The 14,179-nt window shown below is 52.1% G+C and overlaps 1 protein-coding gene across 1 annotated transcript in view; it reads left to right on the forward strand.

The window, feature by feature from the left end:
• PPP2R2D (protein phosphatase 2 regulatory subunit Bdelta) overlaps nt 1-14,179 on the forward strand; it is a 79,354-nt gene that overhangs the window by 37,661 nt on the left and 27,514 nt on the right. Inside the window, exon 2 of the mRNA XM_059398840.1 lies at nt 27-123. Coding sequence (XP_059254823.1) covers nt 27-123 — 97 coding nt within the window. The remainder of the gene's footprint in view (nt 1-26; nt 124-14,179) is intronic.

Consider the following 14,179-nt stretch of genomic DNA (forward strand, 5'->3'; position numbering starts at 1 on the left):
GCGGGGCCTGACGCCGGTGTGTGTCCGCAGGGCCCGGAGGCGGCGGCTGCCCCGCGGGCGGCCACGACTTGCAGTGGTGCTTCTCGCAGGTCAAGGGGGCCGTGGACGAGGACGTGGCGGAAGGTAAGGCCGCGCACCCGGGCGGGGCGGCGCGCTCCCTCCTGCGGCCGCGGCCCCGGGAAGCGCGCACCCGGCCCGGCGCGGCGTCGGCTCGCGGGGGACCCGAGGGGCGGCCCGAGGGTCGTGAAGGGGGCCGAGGTCAGCGGGCCTGCGGCGGACTCTGGCGGCGCGTCCCGGCTCCTCCCCGCGGCGGGCGGCGGGCGGCGGGCGGAGCGGCGGGAAGCGGGGCCGGGGGGCGGCGGGGCCGGGGGGCGGCGGGGTCTGGGGCGGGGGCGGCGCTCTCTGCGGCTCCGACGGCCGCCGCTCGGCTCGCGGGGCGGGCGCTGCCTTCCGAGCGCGGGGACCGCGCGTGCTGCCCCCCGGGCCGCGGCCGTGCGGGACCCGGCGCCGGCGAGTGGGCGGGAGCGGCCCGGGAGGCCCCGTCTGCCGCGCTCCCGCGCCGGGTCCCTGGAGCGCCCAGCGGCGGCCCCGCGCTCCCGAGCGTCGGCCCCCGCGGCCCCGGCCCCGCCGCCCCTGGCAGGCGACCCCGCAGATGCGCGGGCCGCCGAGACGGAGCGCGCGCGGGTCGGCAAACACGCAGGGGCTCCGGAGGGGCCGGTGCGGGCGGGGGTTTGGGCGCCAACACGCGTTTCCCCGCGCTCGTGCGAGCTGCGCGTCCGTGCTGCGTCCGCGGGCCCCGGGCGAGCCCGTCCCGCCGGCCGTGCCCCTCTCCGCGCTCGCCTGGGCGCACGGACGCACGGACGGACCGACGGCAGGGCCGGCGCGGGCGAGGCGCCCCAGCGCGGTGTCCGTCCGGAGGGCTCCGCGCCGACGTCCCTGTTGGCGGAGTCCAGCCGACGGGGACTTTGTGCGGGGCCCGCCCCGACCGCGCGGTTCGGCACGGACGTGCGAGTTCGCGGCTCCTGGGAGTTTCTTTGTGGTCGTTCCTCGGGCGTCTTCGGCGGCTGCGTGCGCCGCGCTTCGCTGTCACCCGCGTGGCTCCGGCCGCAGTGCTCAGTCGGGGCGCGCGCCCGGACGTCCCCCGGGTCCGTCGCCGGGTTGCGGCCGCGCCCGCGCAGTTGTGCCGCTGCCGGACAAGACGTGGACAGGGACCCGGAACGGCAGCAGCCGGGCGTGTGGGGCGGGGGGCGGAGGAGCCGCCCGAGCTCGGCCGTGGGGGGAACGTTGGCCGGAGGCAGGAGGTGCGGGGACCTGCAGGGGCTCCCCGTGCCCTGGCGTGCGCCTCCGTGTCTTTGTGCGGCTTGGCGGCCCGCGAGGTGTTCGCCCGGTCCGAGCCACGTGGAGAGCGTCCGCGGACCCGCGCACGGTGCGCGTCTCTCTGCCTCCGAGACCAGGGCCGGGGCGCAGCGGGGGCCCTGGCCGCACTTGCGAGGGCAGCGCGGGGCAGTTCGGGACTCAGTGGACTGAGGCTGCTCGTTTCCTTATTTTTGAGACTGATAGTTTGGGGGACTCGAATCATAACCGTGCGGAACCGTGGAAAATGTGACGGTTTTTTCTTTTCCAAGAGGGGGGTTCTGCTTAGGCGTGGGCCGGGTCGGCATCGCGCTGCCGGATTTCTCGTTTCTCGCAAGTAGCAGTAGAGCTGGGCTTGGAGGGAATCTGGTAGTTTTCCTGCTGGGGACGGGGCGCAGGAGACACGGTCACTGCTCCTCCCCTGCAGCCCGTCGTCACCACTCTCTGCAGGCGCACGAGGTGCGCTTCTCTGCCCAGGAAAGCAAGAATCAGGAGTAAAACCAGGGCGAGGCTTCCAAAAGGAAGTGAAAAGGGAAGTGGTTGTTAGCTTGTTTCTTCAAATCGTTATGCTCCAGGCAGTGAGCGCTGTGCGGAAGCTGGTAGGTGTCCGTGCCATCTCCGTGTGTGGTGCCCAGTCACCACTGCCCACCCTAAGCCCTAGGCCCTTTCCTGGGGCGACTTGCACTGAACAGGTGTTCACAGATGCCGTATGATGCTGAGTCCTTTGCTAGTGTGTCTCATCCAGCTGGAAGGCTGGGTGTCCCCCCCACACACACCTTGTAGAGGACCCAGTCTGCAGTGCTGCTACCAACAGACGGAGTGCTCGCTGCTGCAGACCTGGCTCCTTTACCTGGCTCTGTTAGTTCCCAGTCACAGGGCCCTAGGAGGGAGGGACTGTTCCTCCCAGTTCTAGATGCAGAAGCCGAGGCACAGAGGGCCATTAACTTGGTCAGCAGCCACTGTGAGGTCAGAGCCAGGGTTTGAAGCCAGCCTGGCTGGCTCCAGAGGCAGTGCTGCTGCGGCCCTCGAGGTGGGATGTGGCTGCCAGCCTGGGGATGGCTCCTTCGAGAGCGCATGAGAGCGCTCCCTGGCCAGAGTTGTAGGAAAGCAAATGAAAATGAGATGCCTTGAGAGCAAGTGTCTATCCCAGGTTTGGAAGGTTGGGAACAAGGGTTAAAGCGTGGCCATCAAAGAGCAGATGTCACAAAGATGGTTTGGTGGGGAGAGCCTGGAACCCCTGCGCACCCAGCCGACGAGGCAGTAATTCTGTGAGTTACTTAAAGCACGAACGTACTCGCTTCTTGCAGGAAAGCTTTGGGTCCTGCTGCCTCTGCCCGTGGATTGTTTTTCCAGAGAAGCTGTGGGGAGGGCTGGAGGAGGGCGTCGTAACCAGCTGTGACCTGGTTTTATAGCTTTTGTGTAGCCTGATGACCGCTGGTTCATCAGTAATTTTACATGTCTTGACTTTTTACTTGATGGTTTTGTTTTAATCTGTTTCTTAATCCGTGATCTGGCCTGTGGTCTTGAATTTGACATTAATCTTTTTCTAAAAAGATAATACTAAATGTTAATCTGTAACTCCAGCTTAAGTCTGGGGAGTTGTATAAATCCTATGGGTATCTCAGTGATGTGGTCCGGCCTTTCTAAAGCGGTTTATGTAGACATATTATTAAAGGAAAACCTTGAAGTTGGAGAAAGAAACAAAAACTAAGGGCATTTGGGTATCAATATTAAGAAGATACTGTTTCATAAATTTGAGCTACATCTGATTTCAGAAATGTTAACATGTAGGAATCTGTGCTCCCTACAATCAGTGAAAAACAGTATTTGTGAATGCAAAACTTTTCGATCATATTATTTTTAGTGTTGTGGGTTTCTTTTCTTTGTTTTTTGTTTTTTTTTTTTTTCTGTATATAGGAAGTGAACACTCAGTATTTATCATTGATTTTTTTTTTAATTGTGATGGGACCTGGGTCTGGCTACTTGAAGTATTCCTAATCTGATACATTGTCTACATTCCGTTGTAGGGTTCTCATTTACTTAGTATTTGTGTTTATGCTATCCTGAAAGTTCTCCAGGAAAGCATCTTGTGGAGGGAAGCCATCAGACAAGAAAACGATCTACTAACATTCTTGCTGTTTAATTTAGAAGAGCGTTTCATGGGGAGATTGTGCCATTAGGAAATCAGATACTTGTGGTTTTCTTAAAATTAAGGCATTTCACATACTTAGGAGCACAGTTACATTGTAATGCTTCTGAAATCAGGCTGTATGTTCAAGAACCTGGGCTAACTGTAGTTATATAATCAGATGTAAGCATGAGATTTATGGTAGTATTAAATCATACTCCTCAATTTTTTTTTTATTCCTTGATTTTAAAAGTCTTGTTTTGGGATGCCTGGGTGGCTCAGCTGGTTAAGCGTCTGCCTTTGACTAAGGTCATGATCCCGGAGTCCTGGATTGAGCCCCACATAGGGCTCTCTGCTCCGTGGAGGCTACTTCTCCCTCCCTCTGTCTCTGCCTGCTGCTCTCCCTGCTTGTTCTCTCTCTCAAATAAATAAAATCGGGGGGGGGGGGGAGTTTTGTTGGGAAATTCTGGGTTTAGTTCATGTCTGCCATTTATTGGGTGTGAAGGCCCATTCTGAACCTCAACTCACTTATCTAGAATAGATATCAACAGATTTTTGTCAGGGAGCCCCTGGTGGCTCAGCTGGTTGGGCATCTGCCTTCAGCTCAGGTCATGGTCCCAGAGTCTGGAGATGGAGCCCTGGTTGAGTCCAGCTTCCTGCTCAGCATGGAGTCTGCTTCTCCCTCTGCCTCCCATGCGAGTTCTCGCTCTCAAATAAAGACATAAAATCTTTAATTTAAAAAAAAATTATTTTTGTCAAGATTAAACAGTCTGCAGTGCTTTTGTTTCACTGTGATAAAATGTGGGCTTTTTCAAGGGTGAAGATACAAGTCTTAACCACAGTGTAACTTACAGTTTCCTGGAAAAGAAAAGAAACAGCAGCTGTTGCTGCTGTTGGAAATCAAGGGAAAAGTCAGATCTGTCTGTGGGTCCGTCGTGGCGTACACGGGGAACGGTGAGTGGGACAGGGCGGCTCATTCGCTGAACCGAAGTAGAAGCTGGAGTTGGGAGCTCGGAGGCAGGGACCAGCCCTGGAAACAGTAACCCTGGACAGGACTTCGGGCTCAGAGCATGGAACACACTGTGGCCTGTTCGATCTCCATCCATCCGAAAACCACAACTAAAATGGGGATGCATTTATCTTTTCCTGTGTTTTGTGCAGTGCTGAGCACAGTGTGGGCGTACGGGACACGTCTTAATGAATTGTGAGTTCTCAGTGAGTCCTTATTCTTGCCCCAAAGGTAGCAAGTTCCCGGATGATAATGGGAAATTTGGGGTGAAAAGAGCAGATGAGAGGTCTTCGCCTTTAGCCCTGTCTTAGCAAGTTTCATTTTTTAAAAGGGGCAAGTGAAAGAGTTAATATAAATCATCCAAGAAAGGGTATTGAGCAAAAAAAAATTTAAAGGAGTGGTGAGACTTTGTTTGACATTTCTGGAGAATATCTCTGCACTCGTTTTCTGGAGGGCAGTTTGGCATTTGTGTCTGTTACACTCAAAGCCAGGCTGCAGCCCGGTGATTCTACGTGCCGGAGCTCGCAGCTCTGCGGGACCGCGTGTTTACAGAGTCGCACGCTGTGCAGCAAGCAGACATCCGGAAAGACTGGGATGCCCAAAAGTGGTGAAGTGATTAAAAGCATTCTGGTACGGTGTATTGTGCGTAACGGGGTCCGTGCCTGTTAGAGAGCAGTCTGGGACGTGAGGTTAAAAACAGGAGCTTGGGGCGCCGGGGGGGCTCAGTTGGTGAAGAGACTTTCTTCAACTCAGGTCATGATCCTGGAGTCCCAGGATGGAGTCCTGCATCTGGCTCCCTGCTCAGCAGGCAGCCTGCTTCTCCCTCAGGTCCGCCCACCTCTCATGGGTGTGTGTGTGTGTGTGTGTGTGTGTGTCCGCGCACACATGCATGCTTTCTATCTCAAATAATAAATACAATATATGTGTGTGTGTGTATAACATTAAAAATTTAAAAAAAAAAAAGAAAGAAAGACTAGCAGCTCACAGAATAGCACTGGGCTGTAAAACGGAGTGTAGTTGTGAATACGTAGGCGTGGAGACGACCTGCCCAGCGGGTCACAGTGGGGCCTGTGGAGAGGGGGCTCACATTTACAAAGACATCGGCTTTTATGCTGGATGCGTCTGTATGGTTAGATGTTCTGCACCAAGGACGCATTGTGTTTTGTAATGATAAGGAGAAAAGGGCCATGAAGGAAAGCCTCGAAGAACTGAACCCGGAAGCGCGCCCCTTGCTGCTGCTTGTGACGGGCTGCCCTCACTGTGTGTGCGGACCCCAAGACCCTGCTGCTGACTCTTCACGGTTCTGCTTCGAGCATCTCGAATGGCAAAATAGATGCTCATAAAAGCACACCCGTTAAAAAGCACTAGTATTGTTAACTCGCTATAAAACAAAGCCAGACAATAACCCAGCTAATAATTACTGAAGATTGGGGGGACTTCCGTGCCTTTTCCGTATCAGTGCGTCGGTAAGCACACCGAACTTCGTAAAGCAGCGGGGTTACCTCCGGCTTTGTTTCGCCGCCTGCGTGCTCTGGAGAAACGCTAGGACGTCATTGTTTCCAGGACACACCTTGCATGTAGGAGAATACCTCCCGTTTTGATAGACCCCGTAAGTCAGCTTTAAACACAATAACATACGTACGTGTCGTTAGCATGGTACAATAATAATACATAGTCATGCTTTCAATATCTGGTCTTAATTTGTTTCAGATTTTTTTAAGAAGTAAAAGTTACAGGGGCACCTGGGTGGCTCAGTTCAGCATCTGCCTTCAACTTGGGTTATGATTCCAGGGCCCCGTTTTGGGCTCTCCGCTGAGTGGGGTGTCAGCTGCTTCCCCTGCTTGTGCTCGCTCTCTGCCAGATAGAATCTTTTAAGAAAAGTCACAGTTCAAATTGAAGTCCCTTTCGTTAATCCCCAGTCATATCGCTAGCCCCTCTCTGTTGCCCAGTAAACTGGGAAGACCCTGGGCTGTGGTGCCTCATCCCAGCCTGTCCCAAAGGAGTTGCCAAAGGTTCTTGGTCTTGTCCTGAGAAGGAATTCAAAGGCAGATGCGGCGCAGCAGACGGGGAGGAGAGCCGCCCAAGCAGGGAAGCCTGTTAAAGGGAAGACCCACTCTGGAGATGGGAGAGCCAGGAGCTCTAGGGAGGGGGGCTCTGCGACCTGGGGGTCTCGGCTTTCTGTCTTTTAAGGACAGGTTAACTAGGGGGAGGAGTATCCATCACTTGGGGTAGGGATTTCTTGGAAGGAGGTTTGCACCTTGTCTTCCTTGTTTGGGCAGAGGTCCTGTGCTTGCACCCATCATCTTGGGCCTGTCTGATTTGATCCAGCTTCTTGCGCGGTCTTCCAGGACAGGCCTCTGACCTTGCCCATTCCTGACCTCCAGATACCCCATTAGAACCTAACTAGCTGCCTCATTCCCTTCCCTCACCAGCGGCAGCTTTTGCCATGAAGTTGGCATCTAGGCTGTCCCCACTTATGAATTTGTGCCAAATCAGATGCACGGCTCACCTGCAGCTTCTCATCGAGCGAAGATTTCTGTGGCCGCCTCAGCCCTGCTCCTGCTGCTGGTTTCCCCAGCGCGCTCTCGCCAGACCTCAGTGATCGGATTGAGTGTTAGAGATCACATTACTTAGGCTTCAACTCTGTGGTCTCAGAAAGGATGTGTCTGTCACTTGTTGAAGTCCTCGGAAATGTCAGACATAGTCTGGTCTGGGTAGGAGCAGCAGTTACCAAAAATCCTCCTGCGAGAGCGTGAGTACCACCGAGAGGGCAGAGGGAGGAGGAGAAGCAGGCTTCCTGCTGAGCAGAGCTGGATCGGGGGGCTCAGTCCCAGGACCTCAGGATCCTGACCTGAGCTGAAGGCAAATACTTAACCAACTGAGCCGCCCAGGCGCCCTACCAAAAATACTCTTTTGCCACAGAGCCCAGTTAAGTTCAGGTAGGAATCCTGATTGCAACTGGAAATTTGAGAGAATGAGAAAGTTTAACCATTCTCAGCTTACTTACTGTTCACAGAGGAACAGTGGAATTCAGTAGTAAAAGGAAGAATTGACTTGAATTATGAAATTAACCACTTGGGACTTTCTGTGTTTTTTTGTTTTTTTGTTTTTTTTCACTGCTTGGGGTGAAGTGTGTCAGTAGGTAAAGTCGTAATCACATAAATTGGTGATTTAGAAATCCATCCACTGTTCCCTTTGGGGTTGCTGGCCACGAGGGCCTGTGGGGTCCTGGTGGAGGGGCCGGCTGGCTTGCAGAGAGCCTATCTGTGTCTTGAGAACTGGCTCCTGGGGCTGCATCTTTTCATGTCATCTGATGCAAGGAGAAATACAGAACACTCCGGCTGTCATTGATTTGGACCTTGTTTTTTGAGGACTGTGTTTTTTGTGTTTGGTTTTTGTTTTGGGGGATTTTTTTTTTAGATTTGACTTATTTGAGAGAGAGCATGGAGGGGTGAGGAGTAGCAGAGGAAGAGGGAGAAGCAGACTCGCAGCCCAGCAGGGAGCCCTGATGCAGGACTCCGGGATCACGACCTGAGCAGAAGGCAGACACTTAACCGACTGAGCCACCCAGGCACCCGAGGTGGTGGTTTGTTTTTTTTTTTTTTAATTGACATCTGTATTAGATTCTTATGTTATATTCGAATTTCTTTTTATTTAATATTTCTGTAGAGAGAGGGAAAGGGAATCTTAAAGAGGCTCCATGTCCAGTGCCGAGCCTGGCACGGGCCTTGGTCTCACCCACCCTGAGATCTTGACCTGAGGCAGAATCAGGAGTCAGGTGCTTAACCAGCTGAGCCACCTAGGTGCTCCCAAGTCTATTTCTTTGAATCCCCATCACCTTTTTCACTTGTTCCCCGCAACACCTCCGGACAGTAGCCACCAGTTCTCTCAGAGTCTGTTTCTTCACTTTGCCTCTCCCTGCTTTTCCTCTGCTGGTTTGCTGTGTCTCTTACACCCCACGTACGAGTGAGATCACGTGCGTGCCTTTCTCTGACTTATTTTGCTCAGCATCATACTCTGGCTCCGTCCACGTCGTTGTAAGTAGCAAGATTTCCTTCTTTTTGGCGGCTGAGTAATCCCCCATTGCACATCGGTCACATCTCCTTTACCCATTCATCTGTGGATGGACGCTTTGGCCGTTGTAGGTAATGCTGTGTAAACACTGGGGTGCGTGCATACTCTTTAAACTCGTGTTTCTGCATTTGGGAGGTAAGTGCCCCGTAGTGCGATTCCTGGGTGGTAGGGTGGCTCTGTCGTTCACTGTTGGAGGAGCCTCCACACTGCTGTCCACAGCAACCGCCCGGGCCGGCTTTCCCACCTGCAGGCACGACGTTCCCCTTTTCTCCCTGTCCTTCTTGTTGTTGTATCTTAAGAGTTGTTGATTTTAGCCATTGTGACAGGTGTGAGGTGACGTCTCATTGTGGTTTTGATGTGCATTGGCCTGATGGCAGTGATGTTGAGCATCTTTCCTGTGTCTGTTGGTCGTCTGGATGTCTTTGGAGAAATGTCTGCTCAAATCTTACGCCCATTTTTAAATTTGGATTGTTTGGTGTTTTAGGGTGTTGAGTCAGTTCTTTATGTATTTTGGATACTAGTCCTTCATCTGATAAGACACTTGCAGATACTTCTTCCATTCCGCAGGCTGCCTTTTAGTTCTGTTGCTTGTTTCCTCTGCCGGGCAGAAGCTTTTTACTTTGATGTAATCTCAGTAGCTTATTTTTGCTTCTGTTTCCTGTGCCCCAGGAGACATAACTAGAAAGTTGCGGTAGCAGGTGTCAGACAGATTACTGCCTGTGGTCTCTTCAGGATTTTTATGGTTTCAGGTCTCACATTTAGACCTGAATTCATCTATTAATCCATTTTGAATGAATTCTTGTCTGGTGTGAGAAAGTGGTCCAGTTTCATTCTTATGCATGTGACCCGTTTTCCCAACACCATTTGTTGAAGAGACTTTTTCCCATTGGATGTTCATTCCTCCTTTGTTGAAGATGAATTGACCGTGTAGTTGTAGGTTTAATTCTGGGGTTTCTTGCTGTTGCACGGATCTCTGTGTCTGTTCTTACACCAGTACCGTTCTGTTTTGATGACTACCTCTTTGTGATTTACCTTGAAGTCTGGGATTGTGATACCTCCGGTTTTGCTTTTCAAGATTGCTCTGGCTCTTCAAGGTCGTTTGTAGTTCCAAATAAATTTTAGGACTGTTTGTGCTAGCTCTGTGAAAAATGCCGGTGTTATTTTGATAGGGATTGCATTAAATGTGTACATTGCTTTGTGTAGTGTACACATTTTATCAGTAAGCTTCCAACCCATGAGCATGGAATGTCTTTCCATTTCTTTTCACCGTCTCGAAATTATTGGGTCAGTGTTTCAGTTTTCAGAGTACGGGTTATTCACCTCTTTGGATAAGTGTATTCCTGATACTTTATTGGTTTCGGTGCAGTTGTAAATGGGATTCTTTTCTTAATCTCCCGTTCTGCCACTTCATTATCAGTATTACGGGAATGCAACAGATTTCTGTACGTTGATTTTTGTATCCTGTGACTTTACTGAATTCATTTATCAGGTCTGGCCGTTTTTTGGTGGATTCTTTAGGATTTTCTGTATATAGTATCATGTCATCTGTAAATGGAGTTTTATTACTTAGCAATTTAGATGCTTTTTATTTCTTTATGTTGTCTGCCTAATTGCCATGGCTATGAGCTCCAGTGCTCTGCTAAATAGAAGTGGCGAGAGTGGATGTTCTTGTGAGGTCTGGGAATTTTCTTTTTTAATTATGGTAAACTATACAGAGTCTGATATTGATCATTTTAACCATTCATAAGCATAGAATTCAGTGACATTAATTAGATTCACAATGTTGTGTGACCATCAGCACTATCTATACCTAAACCTGCCAAACAATAACTCTGTCCCCATTAAATAATAAAAAAGCAATGAAAACCTTTTCCCCTTACCCCCAGCCCCCAGTAATCTTTATTCTGATTTCCGTTTTATGAAGATCACAGGCCTGCTGTAGGGACCGCACAGACATGCGATTACACGACGTTGTCCACCTGCATCTGGCTTCTCGCCGTGCATGATGTTTTTAAGGTCTCTCTGCATTGTAGCACGTATCAGAAATTTTGTTAAGACGTTATTTTTCTAGAGCAGTTTCAGGTTTGGTGTAAAATTAAAGGGAAGCTACAGAGATTTTCCGTGTGCTCCCTGCTGCCGTCCGTACCACACACCCCGCTTCCCCCGATCAACGACCTGCACCAGACCGTGGATTTGGTACAGGAGGGAACCAGCAACACGCCCTCGCTGGCCCGAGTCCCATCGGCAGCTGCGCGCAAGAGAGTTCCCTCCGGGCGCTGCACACTCTGTGGGTGGGCACACGTGTTCTCGCTCGCGGCTGTCCCGGCGGTATCACGCAGGGCTGTTTCTGGGCCCCAAACACCCTCTGCCTGCCTGTTCCTCTCCTCCATTCACCCCTGCGACCTCTGATCTCTTCACTGTCTCCGAAGTCTGACCTTTTCCCAAGTGCCTTGTCTTTGGGGCCACGCAGTACGCAGCCTTTTCATTCTGGCTTTTCTCACTTCATTGTAGGCGTTATTTTCAGGACTCGATGGCTCATTTCTTTTTAGTTCTGAGTAATAACACCCCGCGTCTGGTTGGACCACAGTTCACCTACGGAAGAACAAAGAACATCTTGGTTGCTTCCATGTTTTAAAATATTGAATAAAGTCGCTGTGAACATCTGTGTGCAGGTTTTGGTGTAGATGTAAATCTCCAGCTCCTTTGGGTGAATGCCAAGGAGCACAGCTGCTGAATCCTGTGGGAAGAGAATGTTGGATTTTGTAAGAAACGACCAAACTTCGTTGCAAAGCACCTGCAGGGTTTGTGTTCCCGCCCGCGGTGAGAGTGAGTTCCTGCTGCTCCGCATCTTTGCCGGCATTCGGTGGTGTCCGGGGCTCGGGGTGTCGGCGTGCTCATAGGTGTGTGGTGGTACCTTGTTGAATTTGTATTTGCCTGAGGTGATGTGCGCTTCTTCCCACACACTTATCTGCCTGCCTTAGCGCTTTTCTGCTGAAATGTCTGTTAAGGTTTTTGCCCATTTTGTAATTGGGCTGTTTTCTTATTGTTGATTTTAAGACTTCTTCATCTGTTTTGGATAACAGTACTTTAGCAGCTGTATCTCTTGCACATATTTTCTCCTGGTATGTGGCTTATCTTCTCATTCTCTTGAACGGACCAGAATTTCATTCCATTTTATGGCAGAGTTAAATGTGGATTTTTTGAACATCTCTAATTGTTTTTTAGTTTTATTTTTAGTCCTTGAAAATCTTAAAAATTTTATTCTTAAACAATATATTCCTCAAAAGCTGTTTGGAAATTGAATTATTAATATGCAAACTTACTGGTCAAATATAACTTGCTACAATTTTTCTAGAATCACAAACTGGGGGGAACGCCTGGGTGAACGCCTGGGTGGCTCAGTCCGTTAAGTGTCTTTCTTCGGCTCAGGTCATAATCTCAGGTCCTGGGGTCAAGCCCCACGTTGGGCTCCCTGCTCAGCGGGGAGTCTGTTCCCCCGTCTGCCCGCTGCTCCCCCTGCGTGTGGTCCCTTGTGCACACATATTCTCTCTCTCTCTCACTCACAAATAAATAAAATATTTTTAAAAATAAAATCACAATCTGGGTTTAGTAATCATTGTTTGCTTAAAATCTGATAAAACTTGGACTTCTTTTACCATTTAGCTGGTGAATATGTCACTTACTTGATTATTTTTTATTTCAGGATTTATTTAACTTGGAAGTGTGTGTAAGTTCTTCCACATGTGTTTAAATATACTGAATTGGGTTTATTTAGCATAAGGAAGACTCTGAGGGCTGTGCCTGTGCCTACCACACTAATAAAAGATGGCACTCGAGTGGGCATCTGGTGGCTGCGGGTGGAGCGTGTGACTCGATCTCAGAATTGCGAGTCCAAGCACCATGTGGGGCACAGAGCTCACTTTAAAAGAAAAAGGTAGCATATAAGGAGAGAAATGACAGCGGCCTTGTTCTGCTGATGACAGACGGCTTAAAGGTCATTTCCCAGATTTAAAGAGGGATTCTTCCCCTTTTGGTACCAATTTCTCAAATTAGTGGCCTTTTTTACATTTCTGACGAATGTGCCAGTGCTGTCTTCTTGCTGGTTTGAGTCTGAAGTACCAGGGAGTAGTGGGGTCGTTCCCGGTCCAGGTGTGCAGCAGGCGGGGAGTCTGCTGGCTCACGGTGAGTGACCGGGGCCCGCCGTGAGTGACCAGGGCCCACAGATGGGCTCACAAATGAACTCTCTGAGCTCCTCATTCTTTTGCCTCTTGGTGCATCTTTCTGCCGGCGCGTCCCTGCTGCTCCTGCCCCGTGCGCGAGCACTGCTGCGGCACACGCGGTCCCGAGACGCAGGACCGCCGAGGTGACAGCTGCGAGGACGGCTCCAGAGGGTGCTTGGGTGGCTCAGGGCCCTGCGATGGAGCCCACATCGGGCTCTGTGCGCAGTGGGGAGCCTGCCTCTCCCTTCCTCTGCACACCGTGTTCACTCCCGCTGTCTCGGTCTCCTCTCTGAAATAAATAAATAAAATCTTTAAAAAAAGAAAAAAGAGAGACTACGGCCTGGATGACCAGACGTCAGAAAGCCAAGGGAAGAACAGAAGGAGGTTCTGATGTTTATCCTGAGGGCAGTTGCGACTTCACCTGGTGCGTGTGAAGTAGGAGGATCCCATGACCACGTTTGTGTTTCAAAACTAGAAGTGAGGGCGCCTGCGTGGCTCAGTGGGTGAAGCCTCTGCCTTCGGCTCAGGTCATGGTCTCAGGGTCCTGGGATCGAGCCCCGCATCGGGCTCTCTGCTTGACGGGGAGCCTGCTTCCTCCTCTCTCTGTCTGCCTGCCTCTGTGCCTACTTGTGATCTCTGTCTGTCAAATAAATAAAATCTTTAAAAAAAAAAAAAAAAACAACTGGAAGTGCCTCTGGCTGCAGTGAGTAGGGCTGGGCTGGCATCGTGTTGGGGGCGAGAGGTTCCGTTGAAGAGTGTATTTTCAGTCTTCTAGTTAGTCCTTGGATGATTGTGTTACAAAGGTGCTGCCCTGCCTTTGTCCCTTCCGGAGCGCTCTGACTTGCCTCAGGTCAGACTCGGGCCGGCAGCCGTTTCCCAGAGGCGTGGCTGTGAGAGTGAGCGAGGTCCCCTCCTGGTCGCGGTCCCCTCGTGGTCGCCCCGGTGCGGTGCCCGCGCGCTCCACCGGATGCCTCCGGGGGTGAGAACTCCTCCTTGCCGAGGCCGGGGCGGAGGAGAGGGCGCGAGCGCTGTGGCAGGTTTGCCGGGAGCGCGGCGAAGCCTGTGACCGGCCGGGAGGGCAGAGATGGGCTGTCCTGGGCTCCGACGCCCAGTGGTGGCACCGCGCGGCGGGGGCTGGGGCGACGCACCCCTGCTCCGCCCCCCCCCCCCCCCGGCGCCGGGCCGCAGCCCCGTCTCCTTTCAGGCCGCGGGCGGGCACGGGGACGGGGTGTGAGAACCCTCCCGGGGCCCGCCCGATCCTCTCTGTCGGGTGCGGTAGACGCGACCGTGACCGCTCTGTTGAGATGCCGACGGCCTCAGCGTGCGACTCGCTCGTGCAGTTTGCAGTGGGGGTTCACCGCGCTCACCGGCGTGAGCCGCTCACCCCGGTCTCGT

The sequence above is a fragment of the Mustela nigripes genome, chromosome 4 (genome assembly GCF_022355385.1).
Source record: "Mustela nigripes isolate SB6536 chromosome 4, MUSNIG.SB6536, whole genome shotgun sequence".
Taxonomy (NCBI): Eukaryota; Metazoa; Chordata; class Mammalia; order Carnivora; family Mustelidae; genus Mustela; species Mustela nigripes.